The sequence below is a fragment of the Protopterus annectens genome, chromosome 3.part1 (genome assembly GCF_019279795.1).
Source record: "Protopterus annectens isolate FY-2018-M chromosome 3.part1, PAN1.0, whole genome shotgun sequence".
Taxonomy (NCBI): Eukaryota; Metazoa; Chordata; order Ceratodontiformes; family Protopteridae; genus Protopterus; species Protopterus annectens.
This window is the reverse complement of record NC_056732.1, coordinates 96,739,661-96,766,599: the sequence shown is the minus strand read 5'-3', so window position 1 is coordinate 96,766,599 and position 26,939 is coordinate 96,739,661. Positions and strand designations below refer to the sequence as shown.

General features: G+C 37.9%; 1 protein-coding gene across 1 annotated transcript; it reads right to left on the bottom strand.

The window, feature by feature from the left end:
- Positions 1-24,311, bottom strand: TRIB1 (tribbles pseudokinase 1). The gene is made up of 3 exons (XM_044066604.1): positions 23,433-24,311; positions 10,301-10,593; positions 1-2,313 (listed from the first exon to the last, which is right to left on the bottom strand). Exons 1-3 carry the CDS (start codon positions 23,826-23,828, stop codon positions 1,845-1,847), a joined length of 1,158 nt encoding a protein of 385 aa, XP_043922539.1. The 5' UTR covers positions 23,829-24,311; the 3' UTR covers positions 1-1,844.
- Between the last annotated feature and the right edge of the window lie 2,628 nt (positions 24,312-26,939).

Sequence of the window (26,939 nt, the reverse complement as noted above, 5' to 3'; positions counted from 1 at the left end):
GATGCATAAGGATCGCAACAGCAAAGTTTGTATTAAAACAGTATACAGAGTTTATGAGGTATTGATACCACTTACACAGGCCTTGCCAATGGACAGTCAGGGACAAGTTACATCGGCCCTCAAGTATCACTGTGCCATAATTATTTACCCGTTTTGCACATGCACATTTTGGGATCATTCTCTGCCACATATATGATAGCAGTATTGCAAGGGCCTGCCTTGAAAATGCTTATGTCTACAGAAAGTATAATTAGTATGAGAAAAGGAGTACGGACTAATGTGCAAAGACAGCACACCTGCTTGCAACTGCTCAGAGTTATGGTATTACAGTATTTTTGTAATGCTTGTTTTATTAAATGTCACAAGTTTGTATCCTACGCCCCTTCAATTCCAGCAAACAAAACATTTGATCGCATTTGCATGTAAAACACTGCAATACAAACAGCCCTGTGTATAATGAGCATGATTTACAACCTTTACATGGGGTACTACCTTTAAAAGAGGAAAAATAGTTCTACAAAGAAACAGTTTTCTCAGGCTAGTACATATGGAGCAACATCCTTATTCATTTTGGTTTTCTTCTTAGGAAAAACTACTACCATCTAAACTAAGAAAAAAAGCTATGCTGTAAATGTTCTTTTTCAATAGGCCAAGTTAAATGTCACTGCCAAAAAAATGACATCCTTTAGTGCTTTAAAGAGGGAGTAACCCCCTTGTTAACAGCATCACTGCATTTAATTCATACAGGAGTGAACATTTACCAAACCATGATAAGCTGATTTCACTGCATTGCTTTGGGCAGACATGCTTTTTGTATGGCCGTCAAACAGAAGCTAATTATGCTCTGCACCCTTCCTAGCTGAACATAGATTCATGTGACAAACATCAAAATTGGAAAAAGTAATTCACAATTCTGTTTAACCTGAAACCACTCATTTATATTAATGTTTATCCGCCTTCCTAATAATAAATCCTAATTTTACTGAGAAACATGACAATTTTTTTGAAACATATCCAGTCCCCAATTTCACGTGTCCATGGGTTCTCAATTCAGGATTCATACAACCTGTTCTTTAACAATGGTGCAAATTAATGCGAGAACATTAATAAAGTAAATATCGCATTAATTAGTAAGGAAATACAATGGCAATTAGGCCAAGGTGCTCACAATAACAACTTCTATCCACAGAATTCCTAATTTCTTAAAAAAAAAGGTGTTCATATCTCCTTTGCATTACAGCACTTTGGCTTCACAAATGGGTAAAGGAAGACTCATGGTGTAATACATATTAACAACAGTTGTATTCCTTAATGAATGGACCACAAAAGCAACACACATATGGATGACTTCTGCAGTACAATAATGTTTTGTGCTATTTTGTGACTTTAAGAGATGGCCCAACCAATAAACTGCATACCAGGAAAAGAGACCAGAATCATGTGCCAACAGTTAAGGATGTAACTTTCTTGTGTTTACTATTTAGAATTTGTTAATGAATGTTTTGTAAGTGGACTGCTACAACTGAAATAAAGAAAGCTATAAACATCCATTTATTACCCGTTTCATCCTTCCAAGGTAAGAAACTATTCCCTGACACAGACATGCATCCAACGTTTTGAGCTTATGCAGAACTCAGTCACATAAAAATTGCAAAGTTCAGAAGCTGGCCACAGCCCACATTCTTGCTGTATACTTTCAGCCTCTAAACATGGTCTAGACCCCTAGCTATGTGACTCATTTATGTTTAAATAAGTTAGATTGTTTCACACATGTACCACTGTCAAAAAGCAAAGATAATTCAGTTTTTGCTTCATTACTTAGTGACTGTCCTGAACGGCAAAGATCAGCAGAAGAAGCAGCTCATATCAAAATCATCTATTTGGATATCAGGAACAGTTTGGTCACAGTTTTTTATTTCCTTATCCAGGTATCCAGGTTCTAGAACAGCATGGAACCACTGGTGAAGAAGAATCTCAGAAGCAGTGAGTCTCTCAGAAGGGTCTTTCCTTAAAAGACTTCGGATCAAACATTTAGCTTTGGGAGAGATTTCATCTGGAATACAATACTGGCCCCGGCGGATCTTGGTGAAAAGAGTACTTGGGTCTGAGTCATGGAATGGATACCGCCCAACTAAAAGTGTATACAACATCACTCCCAAACTCCATACATCAGCTGATTTTCCAGAGTAAGATCCTGTAGTGTTTAAAATTTCTGGGCTGACATATGCTGGGCAGCCATGCTTGTCTGACAAAGAATCATCCTCCCCTTTCATGATGTGAGTGTCTTCTAAGTTTTCTAATCTTACATGTGTCCTGAAAGGGAAAGTGCAAACTGGTTAAAAATTATTTAAAAACAATTATTTGCTGCAGTTTATACAATGTTAATATGAAACAAACAGAATTAAACTATATGGGGTAAGTAAACCAGAATTCTAGATGACAAAATACAATATCTTGCTGTGTTTCAGTAAGTACACAACTGCCTTCAAAAACCTTAGTTCCAAAGTAACAGCCCACCAATGTGTAAATATATTAATTTCATTCCGTCCTTTGTGCGACCTCTTTAGGTTGCTGCAAAATAAAAATATCATTGGTTCTGTGGATGGAAAAGATGACTCAACGCAGGCTCTCAGTCCTTTCCAATTGGTTTGTGCAGCACTAAATAACCCTGCACCTGTGCTGAAAGCATCTGTCTTAAATTGCTTAACTCCACTGTTGCCAAATTTGTAGCACATGACATTAGCCTCTGCAATACACATTTCAAAATTAGCAAGACTGTCTGCAATATACAATTTCAGCATGTGTTTACGCCTATTACAGAACCACACAGATGAAATACTGTTGTAGCAGTTCCCCAATTTGTTTTGCACTTTTGCTGAAAAGCAGTTTCTGTTGCTAGCTTAAATCATCACTGCACTGACATATACTTTCAATAGACATAACAGCAAAAACAGCTTGCACATATCTGGAGCCTATCTCTCTATTTCATCTGTTGTATATTAACACATTAGTAGGAGGAATGGTTTACCCATTTCGAAGTGTTGCTTCACAACTGCTCTCTCTGGGCTTGGAGGAAGGAAGGCTGTAATAATCAGGTCCCTAAGGACACATACATACACAGACATGTATACAATCCACTAAAACTGCTGCAGTGCCACTGATTTAAGAGTTTGTAAATGCCCCCCAATAGCTTACAGATATTTTTCTGCACTTTTTAAAAATATTTCTAGAATTGTGTGTTTGAGACTTAGAAGCTGCAGAAAGCTGACAGCAGCTCATGCCAGTGCATTCATTAAAGACAGTGTATTTGCTCTGTATGCATTTACCACTGAACAAACTTTAAGGCTTGCTTGATTAAACTGACTGCCTTATACTGTGTGCTCAGACACCATAATTGATTTAAACATTAAACGTCTATCCCAATCTAAGGACTGACACATTTTGTGCTCTTACAATAAAGGTAAACACCAGATGTGTCTAAAATACTTAGTTTTAGTGGGACTCTGAATACTGATTCAGTGGGACACAACATCTCAGCAGTAAATGGACAGACAGGGAAAATCCACTTTGAGTGCTAAGTACTGAATGTTGTCAGAGCTATTTTGCATGTTCTAAAAATGACTAAAAAAAAGCTTGGCAAAGGAACAATGTCTGCATAAATACAACCAAACTTCTAAAAGACTTAACAGGAAACATAAATTCAGATTTAGTTTTGAAATCTTGGATCTGATTTTGAATCTGAAATATTTAGTCTTTTCTGGGGACTGCCATGAGGTAATAAGCATGTTAAATAAACCAAATAAATAAGAAAACAATACATACAATGATTTAAAGAAACAAAGTCTTCAGGCAGCAAATATAAAAAAAAAAGATTCAACTTGAAATAATAGTTTTAGCAATCTCATTTTTCATATGGATACCTGAAATAGACTTTGCATGAATCTGCTGGACAAACATAATGCAAATTAATGCTTAGCATCATATTTATAGGTAGTAGCTCTGCTCTTTGCATTTAAGAACTACAACATGCCATCCAGTGATTACTCTTGAGATTTTGAACCTCCATGAATATGTTTAAAAACAAGATGCATAGTTCAGTACGTCTGCACTAATGCTCTTGTTTCAGAACACATTGTAACCGCTATATGTAGTAGTGTGCACGTTTTACATTTATGTACTTAATACATTTTATGTGGTCATTCACAGATTGGTTACTTGAGAATAACTCAGCAGGGATGCGGTGTTTATTTATTACAGCGGAATAACCTAAGGGTTGAATAAAATCACTGTGTAATGAAATACAGTTTCTTTAGACTACTGTGGCATTGAGTGGGTACCACAGTAGCTCAGGCACACACAAAAGCCACACATGTGTAATGTTACATAACAAGCTATATGGTATTTTAATAAGGGAAGTCAGACTCGGCAAAGAATGACGTGCAGCAATTAGTTATAACCTAGAATAAGGTCTTATGACCTTGTATTATGTTATACATAGGTGGAAGGAGGGGAGTAGGGGGATCTCTCCAGCAACCACTCACAAAGTTTGTCACTATTCTCGGTGACTAAATGATTGAAGCATTCCTCGAAACAGGCTCTTTGTTCTATTTTTTTTTTTTTTATTTTATTTTATTTTTTGCGTGATCTACTTTAAGTAAAGTGTAGCATATCCTTTCAACTGACATGGATATTATAGTTTTAAAACATAAATAAGCTATCATCCTGCTGTTCCTGAGACAGCAGAATTAAAGGGGGCTTGTCTCCCTTCTTTTAATAAGAGGAAACAAGGCCATATAACATTGCAAGAGCCTTCTCATTTCAAATGAAATTAAACAGGGCCATCAATCTAAATATATCAAATATGAAAAAAGCCACCATTCATACATACTACATAGGAAAACATAATACCTTGACAAATTAGGAAGAGCAAAGCTGTTCCTGTGACACAAGAGAAACATAGCTTCCTTTAAAATGAAAAGTGCCAAAAACACCAATCCCTTTACCTTACTTTTACTTCCCTAACTGGTATTATTAGGTGGAATGTCCCTTTCTCATGGCACAATCAGAGGACAGCTATACAATCCCCTCCCAACTCTCTCCTCTATACACAGTACTGAATGTTTTTTAATACTCCAGGTATGTTTCTTATTAAAAATGTGAAAGTGGGGGGTTCTCATCACAAAGGTACAAACAGTGTGAAGGCAGGTCAGTATGTGTAATCACTTAATAAATAAATTTCAGTTAAATTCCTCATAAACAGTTGTCAGCTAGAAAACTGGACACTAGTTGAAAATGGCAATTTGTAGGGCTGCATTACTGGATTTAAAAATTGAGTTATTTTTTCTGAATCACAGCTTAGAAGCAGCATCAGCGAGATAAAGAAGTTTTGATTCACAGACATGGGTAATTGTCTTTCCCTTTGGTTATACAAACAATAAAGACTCACTAGAAACATAAAAGTACAAACTATATGAAGATTTAAGAGAGGCTTCACACATGGACTTGTGCTATGATGTGCTTAACAGGCATCTGCTATGAGGCATCACGAAAGCTAAGAAAGAGCTACAAAAACCTACAGGATGGATGCAAGAACCTGGGCCAAAATATTTGCTATCTGCTGGTACTAGCACTGTAAGGGACAGTTGAAGCAATGCCATCTGGTAATGCAGAAGGCTGGCACTGGTTCTCTAGTCCTAGAACCACACTGCAGAAGGCTGACAGGGGGTGACATCTTCACCACAACAAAGAATGATGACTAAAAGGATGAGTAAGCAGGCTACAGAGTTCAAAGCCATAGCTACACTGGGGGGGGGGGGGGTTGGCTGCCCCAGGTTCAAGCTGTCAGGTGGCATGAATGTCACTGTAGAAGAGGTGTCATCAGTCCCTGCATGTCAGAGTAATTTGGCTCCTGCATTTCAGTACAATTACTGGTAATCATTTAAGTAGTCACAATGTTAATCATTGTTGCTTAACTGATTTTTTAAAATTGTTGTATGCTTGTGTGTGTGTGTGTGTGTGTGTGTGTGTGTGTGTGTGTGTGTGTGTGTGTGTGTGTGTGTGTGTGTGTGTGTGTGTGTTTGTGTTAGCAACTGTAGCAAGGAGCAATTATAACTCCTTGGTACAGTTTCTGTAAGAAAGAGGAGAAATATCTATTATAGGCCATAGCATCTATATTTTCCATGGCTTTTCTGAGGAGGGATTCCCAACTGCGTAAAACTTCTTTCTGGTCCTCCTGTCAGGGAGCACCAATTATGGGAATGTCCAGAGTGCTAACTGTCCCAGCTATAACTCTGACAGAACTGATGTGTTAAAAAGCCAAGTAACAGGTGTCAGGGACTGGTATATGACTGGTTGCATGAAGTGGGATGCTCAGATATTAGGAAGATGGGATATAAATGATTAAATGAAAAAGACCAACAAGCATCTAACAAGATAGCTTAAACTGAAGCCTACAACACTGAAGCAGAAGGCAGGCTTTCAAGACTCAAACCAGACCCACAGCATCTATTCTGGCCAGGGCATGTCCTGGTATTCCCCAGAGAAGCAGCACCTACAATTTATTTAGTTTATTTATTTATCATTTGTTGACCAGGTTAACATAATTTGTTGACCAGGTTAGTCCCGGTAGGCTTGTGTCCTCTATGAAGGGGAGACCCGAGGTGGTATTTATTTATACTACTAGGGGAAATCTGGCCAGGGCATCAGGGAACTTGCCCTATTCTTTCCTGTGGCTGCTGTAGGCTCTTTAACATCAACCTGAGCTGCCAGCAACTCAAGCAGATGGGGCCTCGGTTTAACAGCTCATCCACACCTGCACTTCTAATCAACTTGGAAGCTGAAAAGTGACTTGAAGAGTTATCATTTTAAAGTCAGTGATGCTGAAATGATGACAAACATACAAAGTGTAATAGGTGCTGTAGACACGACACCTCCCCTGTGATGATAAGTTTTGGTGACTTTCCCTATGTTCATTTCAATCATCCAAAAACAAGCTATATTTCACTGGTTTCTCTACACCAGGAAGTATAATTCAAAAATATGAAAGTATGCTCCCTGAGCCCCCATGTGAGGGACAGTCAAGCCTTCATACCCCATAACTTTATATATATATATATATATATATATATATATATATATATATAGATATATATATATATATATATATATATATAGATATATATGTACACCAGTTCCAAAGTTGCACATCAGTAAGGAAACATGGAAACTCCACTGCAGGGCACCCATGCCTCTCAATATATATGCATACATGTTCAACAAACTGCATTTAAAAGGAATTGAACAAATGTCACTCAGCAAGCCTACTCTCATTGGAATACAGGTATCATATTTTTATTTTCTTCATTTTTCAGCAAACTACGCCCACTAGGCACAACTGTGCCAAGAGTACTGTGTGGTTAAGTGGCTTGCTCAGAGTCGCCTAGAATTATACAGGCTGACAGGAGCTTAGATACAGCAGAGGCATGGTAGACATCAGGGGCACAGTCATACAGACACACACACACACACACACACACACACACACACACACACACACACACACACACACACACACACACATCAATATAGATGTAGGGATACATACAGATATTGATTACAATAGGTAGATTCAATCAGCTTGTTTTTGCGAGGTTTGGGGAAGCTAGATTAAACGTACAAAAATAAGACAGAAATTCCTCTTAGTGGCTCATTCATGCTGGAAAGCAATACTTTAAAGTTGCAAAATAAGTTAAAAACCAGAAGGTTTTTAAGCAGAACTAAATTCTCTCAGTTCTTTAATTCATATTTACTTAGTTTGAAAGCTGTGTAATTGCAACTTTCATGTCTTCTATTACTCTTCTTTGACTTAGTACAGCCATTTTCAATGATGAATTAAAATTCACTCAGTTATGTTGAAAGGTACTTAAAAAGTACGATGGCTTTCCAGTCTTGCTTTGTCCTCAGCAGTAGTCCCAGAACATTGCGCCACTTGCATGAATAATTTTTCCTGCCACTGTCTTGAAATATAACACATGAAAACCAAGACTACAGCAAACTTAGAGAAGTAAAAGAAACAGCTGAACTAGTTAAAACTTCCTGAGATTGCTGACTATAATCCCATGTATGTGATTTGTGCTGCGGAAAAATCAAATACAGGAATAGTTGTTATATATTTTTGTTACTTTCCTTTAAGAAAACATTTCCTTTCATAACTAAGTGCTGGCTGCCTGAATATCAAGTATTTCTTTTAATATTATTTCAGCAAACAACACTGTCTTCACGCCCACTCTTCACACTAAACTTCTAGGGGTTGAAATAGATAATAATATGAGATGTGACCTACACATATCTCAAACCATAAGAAAGTACACAAAAAACTAGGTACACGATATTGGAACAAACAATCTACCTCACAAAAAACACAAAAGCCACTATAGCTCAAACCCACTTGATCTCAACCCTGCTCTATGCATCACCCATATTAATCAACCTAAGAAAATCTGACCTAGCAAAACTAGACATGCTATAATAAAACTGCAAGATTTGCCACCAACTCAAACTTTAGCTCTCATCACTGTATAGCTGTCAAGCAGCTTAACTGGTTAGAGCTTCCACAACTCATACAATATAACCAACTTACCTTGGCCCAGAAACTACACCATCATAAAGAAAAAACACCTGCCCTGCAAAACCTACTACAGCCATACTCCAGTACCAGAACTCTACAAACTGGTAATAAAAGCCTGATAAAAGTTACCATTACTAACAATCAGGCTGATGAATCCTTCATCTCCAGCTATATAGCTAACATTTGGAATGCACTACCTTCCAACATAACATCCACAACAAACTCAGCACAGTTCAAATAAACGCTGTAAAAAAATCACTAAGCCAAAAAATGGATATGCTCAGGTACTGCTTCAGATTAAACTGCTTGTTCCCATTGATTATAATCCACTCCTTCTTCTTTTCCCAGTTAGGGGTCACCACAGCAGATCATCTGCCCACTCATGATTGGCAGTGAAGTTTTAAGGTATCGAGTTGCCAGCCCAGTGCCCAACCTTCCACAGAAGGCACACACATGCACGCCCTCACTCCTAGGGCCAATTTAGAGTGTCCAATCCACCTACAGCATGTCTTTGAGAGGAAACCCACGTGACCACAGGAAGGACATGCAGACTCCTCACAGAAGGCACCCCAGCCGCAAATTGAACTGGAGAACCTCTTGCTGTGAGGCGGCAACACTAACCGCTGCACCACCATGGCTACTCCTTCTATGCTGACTAAATTTCAGTATAATCTACTTTTTCAAACTAAAGTGTAATAACTCTGATGACTAAGAAATAACAACTGTAAGATAATTTTCTGCTGACAGATTCTTTCATACCTGTAAATTTCTATTTATGCTTCTTAAAATACAAAAAATATCAAAACTGTGAAAATTACGCTTGTATGTGAAATGTCTGATAATTGTTACTGTCTACAATCTGTGTTATGTTATAAATACTGTACTTGAATCTTTGTTAAATTTGTATGTTTTATGTGGAGCTTTCCTCCCCGGGCCTCCGCTGAAAAAGGACTTGTGTCCAGTTGGACTTTCCCGGTAAACAAATGTAAAATAAATAAAAGTAATAAATAATGTCCTTTTTTATTACATCCTGAACTCCAGTGATATGCATCACATTTTAAAAATAAACTGAGAACAATGTGACTGCTTCAACTGCCATAGAGTTCAGGAATGCATAGACAGACAGGTAGACAGTGCTACAGATAGACAGATTAACAGGTAGCAACTAGACAGATGTACTTATACACATACATATACATACACATACACATAAGATAAGCAGATAGGCATCGAGAGAGGGATTGAATGGTTATAAGGAGGAGGAGTTCTAAAACTGTGATCTTTATTTACAAGTTTTGAATTTCTGTGGCTTCCTATTGGCTATGACAACCACCAACAAACTTATAATAATCCCACAAGAAAGGAAAAAGCCTCTGTTTTTATAATAAAGGTATTTTGCAATGCTGGGGAAACATATTCTTCATGGTTGTTGGTACACTGCTATCCTGCCCTGACTACTGGACTGACTACTTAAATTCTAGATGATGCATACAAAAGGTTTACAACTAAAATTGTGTTTTGGACTCAGGTATGAAATAATACAAAAATGAGGTTCAATAATGTGACCAGAGTGTCTGTTAGAGACATGTCACCAACTCCATTTTTAAAACATCAGCTAGTTTGGTAGTCATAATATCTAGCAGAATAAAAATTTTTTTAAATTGAGATTGATACCTTTGCTCATCACAAAAGACAAATTTCCGTAGCTTCAGGTCTCCAACCACGATACCCCTCTGATGGCAATGAGCTACTGCTGACACGATCTGATGGAACAACCTTGCTGATTCTTCCTCGGTGAGCTTTTTGCAACTCTTAACATAGGAATGCATGTCGCCCCAGACTTTTTCAAAGAAGACATAGGCTTTCTGATCTCCCAAAATCACTTCTACAATTCTGCTTATGTTTCTGTGTGGAGGCAGCTGCAGGTAAGGCTTTATCTTGTCTTGGTAATGCTTGATATTAAAAACCTGCAAAAACAAAAAGTAAATTACCATTCTGAAGTTAATGTAGCCAACACAACAATCCACTTAGGTTAAACAATGACAGACTTAATGTCTTCAGATTAGCGACCAACTAGTGATGGAACACAGGAAATTCTCAAAGTTACAGTAAGGTTAGCAGCTGGTGATAGTGTTTCCAAACAAACATACTCTTCCCGACATTTTAGTAATTTAATAAACAAGAATGTATAAGTGAAAAATATTAATAATGTGCTTTTCATCTGCCTTTGAAACACTTCCAAACAAAAAAAAACATCCTAAACATAATACTATATATTGTAACTATGCTTCCTTGCTTCCTATGAGCTATGCTTCTGTACTTCCTATCAACAAAGCTGGTTTAAGGCATCTTGTTATTAAATGCATATGAGAACTGTTTCACACACACATCGTACTTCTCAACTGTACCGATTTTTGTAGAATATCCCAATTTTGGCCTCCTATTTTTGGTCTGTTTTTCATATACTTGTTATTTTCTAACAAATTAGTGGTAAATCATTACATATCGCAGTCAGAAAATAATGACAGGCATTTGAGTTCCAGACTTCATATCCTTCAAAAAATTCATGATAATGCAAAGCTTGTTATTCTATCAACTTTCTAAGTTTGTAAGAGCAATATTTATTACAATTTTCCCTATTTTGGGACATTTGTCCTACTTTTATTAATGGCTTTGTCCACATTTCTTGCTCTAAGAGGTTTAGAGGTATGACACACACTCACACACACACACACACACACACACACACACACACACACACACACACACACACACACACACATACATACACACTCTTAACCCTATATTACCTATTCCATAATTAACCCCCTCCCCTTATGTAACCACCCACCTCTTAACTGCTGCCAGAGGATCACTCACTCGCTCTCACTCGTCACTCTCTCTGTCATACACAAAGTCACTTCTTCATTCATACCTGCATTCACTCACACATCTCTCTAACTCTCTCCCGATCTCTCACACACACAGTCTCTTCCTCATTCATACCTGCATTCACTCACACTCTACCGCTCTCTCTCTCACACACACACACACACACACACACACACACACACACACACACACACACACACACTCATACTTGGGCAACTTTAACTATTTTAATTTTTCTCATGTTATGTCTGACATTGGGGCAGCCCATTCGTATCTATGGGTTGTCTGCCTGTCAGATGTCCATAACCCGGGGACTGCCTGTAACAATAAAATCAAAGTATAGATGCATGCATTTCTGCCCAACTAATTTGTGATTTGCTGTTTAACTATGAAAACCCATTGGGCACAATTGTCCCTTTTTAGTAATGACATAGAAGCACTATCTGGGTAGATGACTTGCTCAGAGTCACACCGTGGGCAAATGAAGGTGGGAAGGAATCACACTTTGTACCCTGGGCAGAGGAAACAGCTCATTAAGAGCTTAACGATTAAATTCTCTGCATTAACTCCCAGGCAACACTCAAGATACACTGAAACTTATTTCTGGTTCAGTGGCACAACATTATCATACAAAGAAGAAAATGACGGTCTTTTGCTGATGGTGATGTTCCTATTCCATTTAATTTACAATAACCCGATTTTCTCCGCCATGTGGCTTGCTTCTACTACTGCAGAAAAAGTAGCAACTATGATATTAAGCTTTTGAGAGGGAATAATTGGTTCAAAGGCAATTAGCAAAAGCTGAAAATATGAACAAATAAATAACACTTTTATTTTTTTTCATTAAAAAATGCAGACTACTATCCTGGAAACTTAAAAATGTACCACTTGTGTTCTCTTCACAAATTAATCATAATTTGGAAGTAATTTAATTCCCATCTATGAAGGTTGTGGTTTATTTCGCTGAAATGAGATTCGCTGTCATTCATTCTAGTGAAGCAAACCTAGCAAACATTACCTGACTGAAAGGATACTATTTTTTAGTACAGGAAACGTGGCATTTTTCAGAGGGAGGGAGCACAGCCCTCGCATAATGCTGGGATCAGTGCCGCATGTACCACAATACTTTAAATTATCAAGTCTAAGATCACTGCACACAAGCATGTACACAAACACATACACACACACCAAAAAAAAAATGCAGTTATGTCACTCTGCAAAATGCAACACATACTTTCCTTTCTATTGGTGAAAGTAGCAGTCAGTCATAAAGGAGGCTTTTACTAAGTCTTCTTCATTATTCAAGGTATAACATATCTCTTACAAGAAAACCACTGGATTACCTTATGTTTTCTTTCACAGTTAGCAGAAGGGTTAGTAATAGACTTTCGCCTTTTCTCTTTCCTCAGTGTTTAAATTTGGATATTTCATTTACATATTAATGGTATCAGTCATGGTAAAATAAGTGAAAGCAGAGATCAAAAGAATGGCAGAAGAACCCTAAGGGAAAATGGTTATTGTTTAGAAGTGGAGAAAGGCTGACCGAAATAAGCAAATGGCAAGCACCGTGCAAAAGGAATGCGAGGGAACTAACATGCAAGTTAGAATAATTTACTCATACATGAACAACACCTGTAATATCAATGAATTTGTTATGCTGTTTTTATGGAGGAGAAATCATGAGGGAATGGAAAAATAAGTTACATAACATAAAACAGAAATTGTCAATGAAGAAGTGAGGGGAAAAAGAATATTTGCTGTGCTTACTATTATATCAGGAAAATGGTAAGGTTATTAGGGAAGGATGCAGGTCACTATGATGGAAGTTTAGACTTCTGTAGCAGAAGATGATCTACTAACAAAACAAGAATTACAATTGTTTTAATAGAAACAGGGGGTCACTATTGAATAATCTAGACATCCACATTATACCTGTAATCAAACATTCTGAAATAAACACAGTAATCAAAAAACATGAGATGGGAGTGTGAGCCTTCTAGTTTCCTAAGCATTTCCATGAATAAAATGGAACAGGTATAGTGTGTCTCTGAACATCATGGAAGTGATATTGTTTATAAAGCCTTACATGGTTTGTTTGTTTTGTTCAAATGTCAACACGTCTCTAATACACACACTGGTAGGCTCTGCCAGCCATGCACATTAGAATGACAGCTGCGGTTTTATGTACCTCCTTTGGAAATGCCTATGAGTAGGACCAGTTAAAGTTATTTTTATTATTTAGCATCCTGCAAATGGCTGCTGAAACAAAGAAAGCATATGATGGGGGAATAGCAGAAAAAAAACATTTCTTGGGCCATGAACAAGAAATCTTTCTAGCAAATGAACAATATAATTTTACTTAGTCGTCTACTTTATTAAACTGTCCAATAGCAAAACTGTGATTCAGACTCCATCCTCCATAAAGATATCAGAAAAATGACTGATATGATTTCAGATATAGACTAAAGTAAGCTGTCCCATAAAAACCAAAACACTTCTTTGTATCCTACCATAGGACACACAAAATGTCATTACAGAGTATCCCATGCCTTGAAGGAAAAATATCCATATAAGATTTACTTGTTTGCCAAACCATGCCTACGTTGGAGTCTCCCATGAATACAGAAGTCATATAAATAAAGGGATGCAAATAATATGCAAGGAAAAAAGGGAGAAGAAGCAGATAATTCAACAGACTGACTAAAAACAGATATTTCTTACTGGGGGACTGTACTCTTATGAGTATACCTCTCAGCTGTCCAGTTTTTGTAGAATGTCCAGATTTTTGCTTCATAGTTCTGGTCTGTTCCTCATAACATTTGTGATTTTCTGGATTTTTAGGGAAAAACAGTGAGGACTGCATTCACTAAATAATAACAGGCACTTGAGTTTCAGACTTCATATCCTTCAGAAATCATATGGCACCACAAAGACTATTACTCTAGTTTATACGTTTATAAGAGCAATGTTTAAAATGTGTCCCTATTTTGGGAGTTTTGCCCCCCCTCCTTAATTTTGGCTTTGTCCATATTTTTTGTTTTAAGAGGTTGAGAGCTAATTCTATAAGTAAGAAAACCATGAATGAGTTCAAAAACAATAAATGACAAAATGTCCTGTTCAAGCCTAACTACTACATATAACACACAAATGTTATTTCAAAATGAAATCTTTCCAATCTAGTTTTTAGTTGGCAGCATTCAACCTGGACAAGACAAAATGTCAGCAGTGTGAGTGCTGCTTTGTTATTAAATGATTACACAGTGATATTATGTTATATTAAAATGATCTTAGGAACATCCATTGTGAACATGTGTATGAGTGTGTTAGTGTGTGTGTGTGTGTGTGTGTGTGTGTGTGTGTGTGTGTGTGTGTGTGTGTGTGTGTGTGTGTGGCATGTGTGTGCGCATCTGTGTCTGCATGTGTACATGGCAGAAAGGGATTCTTAAGTTCCATCAAGTCTCAATGAATATAGAGATGTGTAAAGCCACACTTGGTTTCTCAGAGAGAAACGTGGAGGATAAATATTTTCCCCCAGTTAGAAAACAGTTTGTACCATAGCTTCTGTCTATTCCTAAATCAGTAAAGATAACAGTATCTGAATAGGAAACAGGGATAGAATGTAATTATGTGGTATTTGTGCACCTTAATATATACACTAGACCTGCTTGTCATCATGGGGACTACCCAGAAGAAGGTTTACCACAAAAGATATTTGCTGGGTTTAATGTTACTAAAGTATAATAAAAAAATAACATGTTATAAATTCTATTACAAACTTTATACGTACAATAAAGTTAAAAAAAATGTTTTAAAAATATTTACAGACTGGCATAATGCATGATTTATTTATTTTACGGATTTGTTTTTCTTAGGAAGTTTTTATAAATTAAGCATCCTAAGTTTTTCCTTTGTGTTTTAGTTACTGTCCATCACCTTATATTTTTATTGTTGTGGTGATAACTGTATATAACATTGTTAATTTTATTTCTCTAAAATATTTTGATAAACATGTATCTTTTTAAAAAGTGGCCTGATAACTAATGGAGAGTAACAAAAATGAGTATATCATATAATACAGCTGTACTGACAAAAGTTAAAACCAAGATAGTAATATACGTCAGTAACAATTCATTAAAGACAAATATTTAAATGGCAGTATATATACATGTGATTTAGTGTCTCTATACTAAGTTACAAGAATACTGTACTCTGTGTCACTCATAGACCTAATGCTGATGTGGCTGTTAAGAAACACTTGCTTCTACATGAATCTTGATGAAATCCTGATCAGTACCCCCAAAATGAAGAAAAGACCAGTCTTCTTGAAGATCACTGCTCTGGTTTGGTGTGGTTGTGATCCAGACACAGCACCATCAGAAACAGGGTAGAAAAAAGGTGTGACTTTGTCAATATAAAAATAGGTTTAAGTTATTCACTGTATATGTATAAATATAAATATCAAATATGTATATTTATGGTACAAATATCAGTAAGGTACATATTTTATAGGTTTGTACAGAGCAACTGGAAGAACTCTCAAACCACGCACTGGGCAACTTAAGACTATCTCCTTCCATATTAACAACTCCAGAATTTCCAAGTTATTTAAATCTGGAGTTGTTGTTAACATGTTTTTTTGATAAAGTTCTGGTAACATTACAAGAACGAAAGCACTTAAAATTTATTTTGGTCATTGGCAGCCATATTCTAAGAGTTATTGATGTTTTGTTGTTTCTTTTCCCTTTTGGATTCTTCTAAGTTTATTTTGATTTGTAATAGTCTACAAACTGACTGCTTAGTATTACTTATAAAGAGGGATGTGCAAGGGCAGACCATTGCCTTCTCAGATCTGTCAGGAATATCTTATTCAGGAACAGAAAAAAAGGAGCAATCTCAGAACAATAAAGTTTTGCAGCAAATCTCAAAAAATCTGTTTCATTAAAAAGCTTGCTACAGTATCGTCACGGAAGACACAATAATGTGTCAGCAGATAAATTCATTGACACATGGTGGAATAAGTTCACGAACACTATCTGCTGTCCTTTCAGCATATGTTAAATCCATTTGGCATTTTACCCAGCACCACAGGTTAGATAAAAATGACATCAAGATTCAACACCTTCTCATGCAGAAATGAAACGCTTACTGCACATAGCAATGTGTTTTTTTCATGCCAGCAAAAGAAAAGAGCCACATCAGCAGCACAGTGTTACATAAACTCAAAAAGAGACAATATGCGTCAAAAATAAATGCTGGCATGACAAAACTGAATATATTCGTGCAGATCTTCATTCTACAAGATGCAACTTCTCGGGGTTCTGCCCTTTTATGACACCAAGATGACCTGACATTCCTAAAGGGAAATTAAGACATTTATGGCATAGAAGAAACTATAGACTTCTGCAGTGGTGCAGTGGTGCAGCGGTAGCATTGTTGCCTCACAGCAAGAGGTTCTCCCGTTCAATTCTCGGCTCGAATGCGGGGAGTGCCTTCTTTGTGGAGTTTGCATGTCCTCCCCATGGCTGGGTGGGTGTTCGAAAGACATGCGTAAATGGGTGTGCCTTCATTGAAGGTTGAACGTTGAGCTGGCACCTCGGCGTTCGTGAAAATCTACTGCCAATCATTAGCGGACCGGAGTTCCGCTGTGGTGACCCCTAACCGGGCAAAGTCAACAACAACATGGCATAGAAGAAACTGTCTCAGGCATTTAAGAATTGTGAGTACTCTGTGTCAGATGTTACTATTAAACTAGTCACTCAATGTCTTTTAACATAATATCCTGTTTTCCAACCATTACAATAAGATGTGTCATGAAAGAAGCTCAAAACAGTAAAATAAAATGACAGAAGTGATACTGGCTGAAGTATTTGAGGGTAGAAGTGAGGAACTAGTACTGAAACTCCGGAGGACAAACCTACTGACTGCTGCAGCCCAGAATAGTGAGTCTTGGAATGCCAAAACAGGAAAGTCACAACCTTCATCTAGTCAACATTAAGACTACCAAGGTCATGCATTGACTGAATTGTGGAGTCAGAGAAGAGGTAGAAGGCAACTTTCACTTTTGTTTTAAATTTTCTTCCTCTTCTCCACATCTGTGTAACTGCAACCTCAGAGTTGGTATATTCAGGGATTAGAGGTGTCCCCACATTAAGGGGTGTCCCTTGCAAAAAAAAAAAAAATGTTTTGTGTATTTTGTGACCTTGGGAGTATTGTTGCTTTGAGACTGCAATCTCCAAATGCCTTAGATGTTTTAGTTTAGATTAACTGTGTGTCAACCAAATGGCATATAATTAATCATAATAAATCCAGAAACTCAATTTCCACATTTGAAACAACAAAACAATCCATACTAGCTGAGGAATGCCAACATAGTTATAATTTTCAAGGTAACTTTCCAAGGCATTTCCTTACTCTCCATTGCAGGGGAAACTCTTTGACCTGTATGCTTCTAAACTCTGTCCTTCCCATATGGTGGGACAACAGACATAATCTTCTTAGGGAGGCAAATGCAAGAAAAGCAGCATCATGACTTGTGCCTTGATTTAATAATTTGTTCATACTTCTGACTTTATTAACGCTTAAGACTTATGGAAGGTAACAGACGAATTAGCCAACCAGCCAAATTCACCAATACCATGAGGTTTCTGCATGACCAGATGATTGACAACACTCTCTAGCACCAAAGACTAGGTGATTCAGTACTGGAACTGCTGTCAAGCGAGAGTGTGTCATAACTTCGTCTTCGTAGCAGTCTAAGTCTATCAAATTGAGATTTTCACCAGAATGGATGCACAATACAAAATGATTCAGGAAAACGTCTTAGTCTATGGCATCTGCTTTGAAACAAAATTTCTAAGGATCTATCTCTGACCTCTGGAATGCTAATGAACACTTCATTCTTGTACATGCTGAAGGTGGATATCAAGTGCCATTAGTTGAATCTATCTCTGCTAAACAATGACAAAAGATGGCACTTGACCTCAGGAAGATGAGAACATTTAAGCATCCTACTCAAAGACATGTAAATAGCCCACGGAGAAAACCGATCACTTTCTCTACTTTGGTAGCAGCCCAAACAACATAAGATTCAGTACAAGATTCCTTTCTTTTAGGATCTCCTTTAAAAAATGCTTTGGCATACCTTCATCAATCATGACATCTGAAAGGACACCACTCTCTGCCATGGAATCGGGTAGGTGTCATGTATTTTTAGGTAAATTTGGCATTATCAGTGCTTCAGTGTATTGATACAGCCTTGGGAAAAGGTGAGTTTTCTTCCCTTTGTCTCTGACCCTTTCATTTTCTTTGCATTTGTGTAAGAGATTAGTGATGTGGGGGCCAAACCTCTCTGATAGTGTTGCAAGCCATACCTTTCAATCCCTTAGCACAAGACATTTGGACAAAGCCTAAAACAATGGGGGATCAAATGCTCAAAAAGGGGGTCAAATTTTAAACAATGCTCTTATAAATGGGCAGTTGCTGGGATAACAAGATTTGTGCTACCATACATTTTCTGCAGAATATAAAGTCTGAAACTTAAATGTATGCCATTATTTAGTGGATTGTACTTTCAATGACTTGCCAGAAAACCACACATTGAATGAGGAACAGAGCAAAAATCTGGGCAGTTGACAGATATGTTACAAGTACATGTAGCCCTCCCCAAAATTGTGATTTTTTTTAAGCTGTTGTTCAGCATTATAAATGCACATTAATAAAATTGCAACTTAAAAAAACAGTAACCTGTAATCAGTAATCTAAATAAGGTTATGTTTGGAGACTATAAAACCATCCAGTACTCCAAACCTTGAAAGTGGCATTCAAGAAACTCCATTAGATTGTAATTGGGCCCAATACAACTTCCTTTTCCTGCTGCAATACATGAAACGCAAGGACAAGGCAAGACAACAACATACCACAGAAATGAAGTGGTGCTTTTGGGTGGACAGACAAAATCACAGGGCTCCTCTGATTTTGAATCTTATGTTTGCTTTGTCCCTCATAACATTTTTGATTTTTTGGAAATCTAGTAAAGATTACAGTCAACTTCTATGAAAAAGAATCACTGGACAAAACAGAAAATAACAGGAGAGCAACTGTACAAAATCAGAATTACTTTTAATGTACTTGCAAAGTTAAACAACGGGTTTTGTATCAATATGAACAATAAGTACGAAACTCTAACGAAGTGGCTACAATCATCTTTATTTTACAAAAAAAAATAGAAGGGACAAGATACAAATATGAAGCAAACTGTGGGAGAGTTGGGAAGTATGCGCCAAAAGGCTTGTAGCAATTGGTATATTCCAAGTGTACAAAAATACATACTTTGCATTCAGTACAATAGACTTAATAAATCGTATCAAGCGACTGTGATTATCCAAATAAATTCTGAGAGCAACAAGTCTGACAGATGTATGCTGCAGACTCTGGCTCCTTCCACTGAATCTACCTAACCACCTCACAACCAACTTTTTGTCTGTTCAAACGTCTTAGCACTGAAAATAATTACCTTACATCGCCGAATAAAGCGACAGCAGGTGGCAGTATCATTTCAAGCCAGCTAAAAGAGATTTTCTTCGCTGTGACCTCATTTGGTTCTTAATTAAATCCTGCCTCCCTTGCACTCACTTCAGACTCTGCCCACCCCACTCTCTCTTTTTCTCGCTCTCCCTCTCACGAGCACACACATACACATGCGTTTACGCGCGCATAGGCACAGACGCGCGCATTAAAAAAGACGACTGCTAAAGCGCGCAGCTACTGCGATTAAGCTGCACGACTTCACGTTGCTTAGTTTACAGTTTAATGAAGTCATGCTTTTGTTTATACCCATTTGGAACTCTGCAGTATGTGGTAATTTTGAAATGCAAGCACTCTGTGCTGAGGTGGACTTCAATATTATTTATGTACAGCTGATCGTTGCATGGTGAACCATGCGTGCATGCCTTATCTACAAGTTACTAGTGTAAGCAACTGTGGATAAGTCTGTTCTGCAGCTCTTGTTCGAATTATGCAACAGGAGAATTTGTAGTTCGTTCGAGCCCGGTTATAAGGAACACTTAACAGGGTGTGTAAGTACTTCTCTGCCTTTTAAGAGCAGACATAATTCTAGCTGGAAGTTTTGTAAAATTTAGCGTTAACGCTTCGAAAAGCATGACTGACCAGTAGGCTATATAGCACAATTCCCAGGTCAGTCTCAAACTCCCATGATTCGCAGCTAGTTCGATGCATTTCAGTAGAAGAAAGCAATTAAATCATATCCGACAGTAACCCATTAAAAAGCTTTCTTTTGTCCTTTTTGCTCCTCAGCATAGTTAGTGACCATTACAGTTTTTACTTTGGCATACTTCTTAACATAGCTCTCAACCTTCCATCTCCAAAATGAGGAACACTAGTCCTCATAATGTGGAACAAATGGGCAAAATGTGGAACACGTACTAATGGCTTACTAACAACTTCAACTAGGAAGGTCATAGGCTGGTTAAAATATGCTGGTTTTACTTATAAGGAAGATCTTTTAATGAATTAATATGCTTAATTTCTATTTACCATGGATTTCACTTAAAAAAATCCTAACACTGAATGTGTGACAGACTCTTTCAATGTGGAACATTGAGAAACTTTGAGGAACGTGAACTTTTTAAGACCCCAAATGAGGTACGTTCCTTGTAATGAGGTACACTTGAGAGGTATGCTTCTTAAGTGTCCAGAGTGGACTTCCGCAGAACATCTAGATTTTTTCATTGTTTTGTCTGCTTCTCATGAAATCCGGGGTTTTCTGGCAAATCGCTGAGGGTTAGATACTGTAAATATCGACAAACGTTCGAGTTTCAGACTTCATATCCTTCCGAAAATGAAGGGTGACGCTAAACGTTTTAGTTTACCAGCTTCCTAAGTGTATAATCGCAATATTCAGAGTTCTTATGCTGAAAGGTTGGGAGAGTCGGTGTACGTTGTTTATGAGTACCATTTACTTCAATGACAACTAAGCTATGTGATTGCGCATGCTCAATACTTACGCGTCTTAAACCTAAAATCACCCAAAACTAACCCAATTATATAGGTATACTATGACTATAAATACTGGATGAAGTTAAGATTAATTCCCTCAAGAACTACAGCAGACTTTGATGTCTGAATCAAGTCTAGCCATATTAATTCTCCCATCGTTCTCCCCCAATCTTAGTCAGGTAGAGTAAACAAGCAACAGTGATGTTGATATCCAAGGCTACTTTTCTCCCTTTATGTATGAAAATTTAGGCTGTCGTTTAAAATGTCAACAAGAAAGGTTGTCCCTATATAGATGATGTTAATAAAAACGTTTAAAGGAAATTGTGTTGTAAAGTTCCAGAAAATGCGACGGTATATAGCTGCCCATACACACACACACACACACACACACACACACACATCCACACCATGGTTATCCAACAATGAAAAACACATAACTGCAGAAGAAATGATTAATGTACTGCACACCTTTTAAGTGTGGGCAAATCTGACATGTTATTATTGTAGTTTAAGTGAGAGCATATATATGTAAGCATGTTACAACCAAATAAACCATTGTTTCAGAGACACAATACTTATGACATCTTACATAGTTTGAAAATATAAAACAATTTGATAGATGAAGTCAGTGCCCCCCCCCCCATTCAAACCGTGTATGAAAAAAAATCCTGATGTACCCAGTTAAGAATTTACTAAAGCAAGAAGTAATCTGTGACGTACTGTATTGCAAGATCAAGTGCAAGCAAGTAGACGTTAGGGGCAGACTGCCTGTATATGACAGGTGGTTGTCATAAGTGAAATATTCACCGAATTGCAATAAAATTAGAAATGCTCTACTGCACAAGGGTTCCATTCATATTGAGTGCACACTGTCGCTGATCTGAGCCCACTTTAACGCCTTGAAACAGAGGAGCTCAGTTATTCTTTCTACTGACATCTAACGCTGAATATCAAGCTTATATGAAATGAAGGTGAACTTAACTGAAGTCAGGCTAGAATCAAATGAAGAAACTTCCTGCATTCACTATGCAACTTCAGAAATATCTTTATATTGATAATCAACGTTTGGTAGACTAATACATAGCTTTATAAATGTACATTGTAAGATGTATCATGGAAACAGCGATATGTGCGCCTGTGTGGTGAAACAAAATTCCTATAATTACAACCATACCTCTCACCCTCTTAGAACAAGAAATCTGGGCAAAGTCATAAATAAAAGTGGGACAAAGGCCCAAAATAGGGACAATTTTTTTAAATATTGTTCCTACAAACCTACAAAGTTGATAGAATAATACTTTTTGCATCAGCATGAATTTTCTGAACGATATGAAGTCTGAAACTCGTTTGTCATTTTCTAACTTCAGTCTTTAACGATTCGCCACTAATTGGCCAGAAAACCACGATTTTATGAAAAATGGACCAACAATCTGAGGCAAATATATGGACATTCTGCGAAAATCTGCACAGTTGAGTGGTATGCAAGCCAAAATATATCAAAACACACAAAAGTATGCTACACTGTTTTTTCATCTGTATACAAGGAGATGGACTCATCTCATCTGATGGAGACAATCAAACAGTAAGGGAGGGGTGCAAAGCTGCTCCACTTCACTGTATGTTCCCCAAGTGGCTCTTAGAAATGAACTGCATGTTTAGACCACTTATTTTTTTCTTCAGTGAATCACACGAATAATTGAGACACTTCCTAAATTAAAAAGACTGAGTAACTTTCTAAGACAAAAATGTGTCCCCAAGCACAAGATGCAAGTAGAAACATATACAGTAGAAGTGGGGGCTTCCGGAATGTTATTCAACAGTACCCCTATCCCTTGTACTTTAAAACATGCTTTATAGCACTCCATTGCATGGACAGGTATACAAGCTTTGCACTCCTCACCTTACACAACATTTCGGTCCCTGTATGCAGGTGGAGCGCCTGGAACACGTTCTCCCTCCCGGCAAGCGGCAGTAGCAAGTAGGTGCCCAACGCTGTCGGCCCTTGCAGGTTGGAAGTGCAGTCACCACCAGGGGCCAGTGGGCTAGGAAGTCCCGTGGAACTAAGATTACTCCTACTGTCTGGGGCAGGCTCGGACAGTCGAGGTCGTTTTGGGGTAACTGTCATTTCGCAGGGGTCGAGTCTTTTAGGCCGGTATCTGCCATTAAGCAAACTGGGGCACCTTTGCTGCACGTTTAAGCTCATGGAAACTAGATAAGGTGGCGACTGACAGGCTACTGATGCACGGCTTTGCAATACAATATCAACAGATGGTGTACACGTTTGTTCTGATGTCATGGAGAGACAGCATCCATTCTTAAAAAAAGGCAATGCAAAGCTAAGCCACTGTTACAAACTTTAGCCACAGTCATTGATCAGGATGTTAAATAGCCTGCAATTCCCTGAGCACAGTTGCTTATATATCCATTATGCGTAGCTTGGGCATGAGTCTCGTTTTGTAGCTTAAAATATTTAGATAAGAGCAATGCAGACGCTGTTAGAGAAATCTCAGTCAGCAGGACAGTCTCTTAGTATTCTTTCACCGTTCTGAATGAAATGCTTAGTAGTCAGTGCAAATTGTGCATTCTAATCCTGATGCAAAAGGCGCTTTTCAAGGACTTCTGTGCTATTTAAAGGGACACAGGAGGATAACGGCACTCCGACGTGAGTTAAAGATGTTCACCACAGTTTGCTGCAGTTGCATGGAAGGGTGAGAGAGAAAAGACTGAATGCTGTGGGTTAAGCTGTTGCCTTTTTTGTCTGACGTCGATTCTGAAGCCTTGACTGCACTCATCGAATTGAATTGCAGCCAGGAGCAACCCTTCGATGACTCATTGTGTGTGTGTATATATATATATATATATAAACCTGCCCAACCAAGAGTTGTGCAATATATATCACATAATTGCTATCGAGCAGTAAAACAAGAAGTAGCTTCAGGTGACTTCGAGTTGGTTTCCTAGCGTTGTTGCCGGGAGGAGAGAGCTGCAATATTTTTATTAATTAAATAGGGGGGATTTCGGGATACGGATCCGCACTAAAAGCTGAACGCGGTGGCTCACTGCAAAAGTGCATATTTTAGACAAATTAGCCGCATGTTACTGTCCAAATTCACCTTAAGGTGTCTATCTCTCTGTCTCTCCTCATCTCCAGGCAACCACACACACTTACATTCCTAATTATGCAAGTCATAAAATCTGTATTGTCGAGTTTGCCCCCCCCCCCCCCCCCCCGCGTGATGCCACATCTGAGCAATGTTTTGCTTTGAGGTGCTTTATGTCAGCAGTACTCAAGCATACCCTTGAAGAGCCACTTGAACATCAGGGACCCACTCCCCACCTCAAACAAAAGCACACGTACATGCACACAGTGTTCCCTCTGCCAGGTTAGCTAGGTCAGTGTGCAGTTTTAAGAAGGTGGCTGACCTTTCACTGTAATTAATGCCTGTCTGTATGTATGCATTGTATTTATTTACTTCCTGCAAAGGAAACATGAAACAGCTTATTGCTTCTCGCATGGGCTGATGAAATAGTTGAAACCTGCAGCGGGTTCGAAACAATGTTGAACTATATTACATAGCTCTCAACCTTCGATCTCTAAAATGAGGAACACTAGCCCTCATAATGTGGAAGAAATGGGCAAAATGTGGAACACATACTAATGGCTTGCTAACAACTTCAACTAGGAAGGTCATAGGATGGTTAAAATATGCCGGTTTTACTTATAAAGAAGATATGTTAATGAATTAATATGTGTTAGAAAAATATGTATTAATGTGTGTATGCTTAATGCTAATTAGAAGTTAAGAGTTAACACGTTTTTCATTCTATTTTATATGCACTGTTTTATATATAAATTGAGTTTCATATGAGAACTGAAAAGATGCTTTTTGAAACTGCAGTGTGCTTTCTGAAACTTGCAAGATGCCCTCTGACCTAGTAATTGCTAGCACAGCAATATTCATGTTTATGCCTTTTGGAAATGTACTTGAGAAGCAGGTGCTTATCTGCTAGGTCAGGAATAAATGAATGAACAATGCTATATTCTGTAAATGTAATGATTCTAAACAATCAGCTCTGTTCGAAGTATGAAGACATGTACAGCTGCAGCAGCTTAGAGATAATGTAGACAAAGGATTATTAGACAAATGAACTGCTAGCTTTGTGCTTGAATTAGCCATAGTACCTTGAATGGTAACATAACATGTATCTAACCAGTGGTAACCAAGGCCACGTTGTTTTCCTTAGGAAGTTTCTCACAAAAATTGATAAATCAGCAGAAAATCATGAGACTAATGGTCAATAAGTGATGATGAAAAGACTTGTAATTTGCTACATCAGCTTGGTAGGCAATGTCTTATTAGAAAGTGTATAAAAATGAAAGTATTTCCTGTTTCTAGTTAGACAAACTCTGTAACAGCATGTTTTTGTCTCCTTGCTGCAAGATTAAAGTGCCTTAACCTGAACTTACCGTGTTTTGATCATTTTTAAAGTATATTTGTCTTTTGACAGTTTGGTCCTTCGGACCGGAAAGTACCTCTCGCTCTAGGCCTAGGTCAGAATTGGGCCCGGTGGCATGTACCTGTACGGAGAAGAGGCCAAATCGGCTCTTCTGTTTTGAAAGACCTCCGACTGAATTGTCATTCGAAAAAGGCCAGCCACTGTTTCTGATATGGCATTGGAGGACGAGTCAGCGATCCGGTGGATCAACTCACGGAGGGTCAGGTAAGGAGGAATTTACCTTTTTTCTGTTTTAGATCAGGGACTATGTGCAGAACTGTTTTTTGTCAGGAAGATTTGCATGCCCAGATCAGGGATAAAAAAGGTTACTGTCTTGTCATAGATCAGGGAAACAGAATAGGTAGACAGTTATTCTAGATAAACTGTGAAAAGGTGTAAAACCGTGGTACCACGTGATAAGAAGGGTTACATAACAATTTACAGCTTAGCTAAGGCAACATGGCAAATCAGTGCACGAAAAGTTCCCGAGACCTGCCCCTAACCGAAGACACGAAATACATGCAATTACAGCGTGCCGATAATGTTAAGTACAATACAAAATGGGTTGATAAATACAAATTTGATGGTAATTTAGATAAATCTTCACTTATTAAACTCATCAGACAACTTAAAACAGACGCGAAAGGTCAGCTAAAAAAGCAACGGCAATTAGGAGTCCCTCAGGCACATAGGTGGCTTGAGGAAGCAAATCGCAGAGAACAAAGGATTAAAAATTCAAAAGCAATGTTCTTAGACAAAGAAGATAATAACTTGGTAATAGCAACAGCCCCTCCTCTGCCCCCTCCGCTTCCCTTACCAGAATATGAAGCGAGTGGACAAGCTGATCCACCTCCGCTATACCCAGCTGTTCCTGCAAATCAAAACCATTTGTCAGGGATCCTATTGAGAC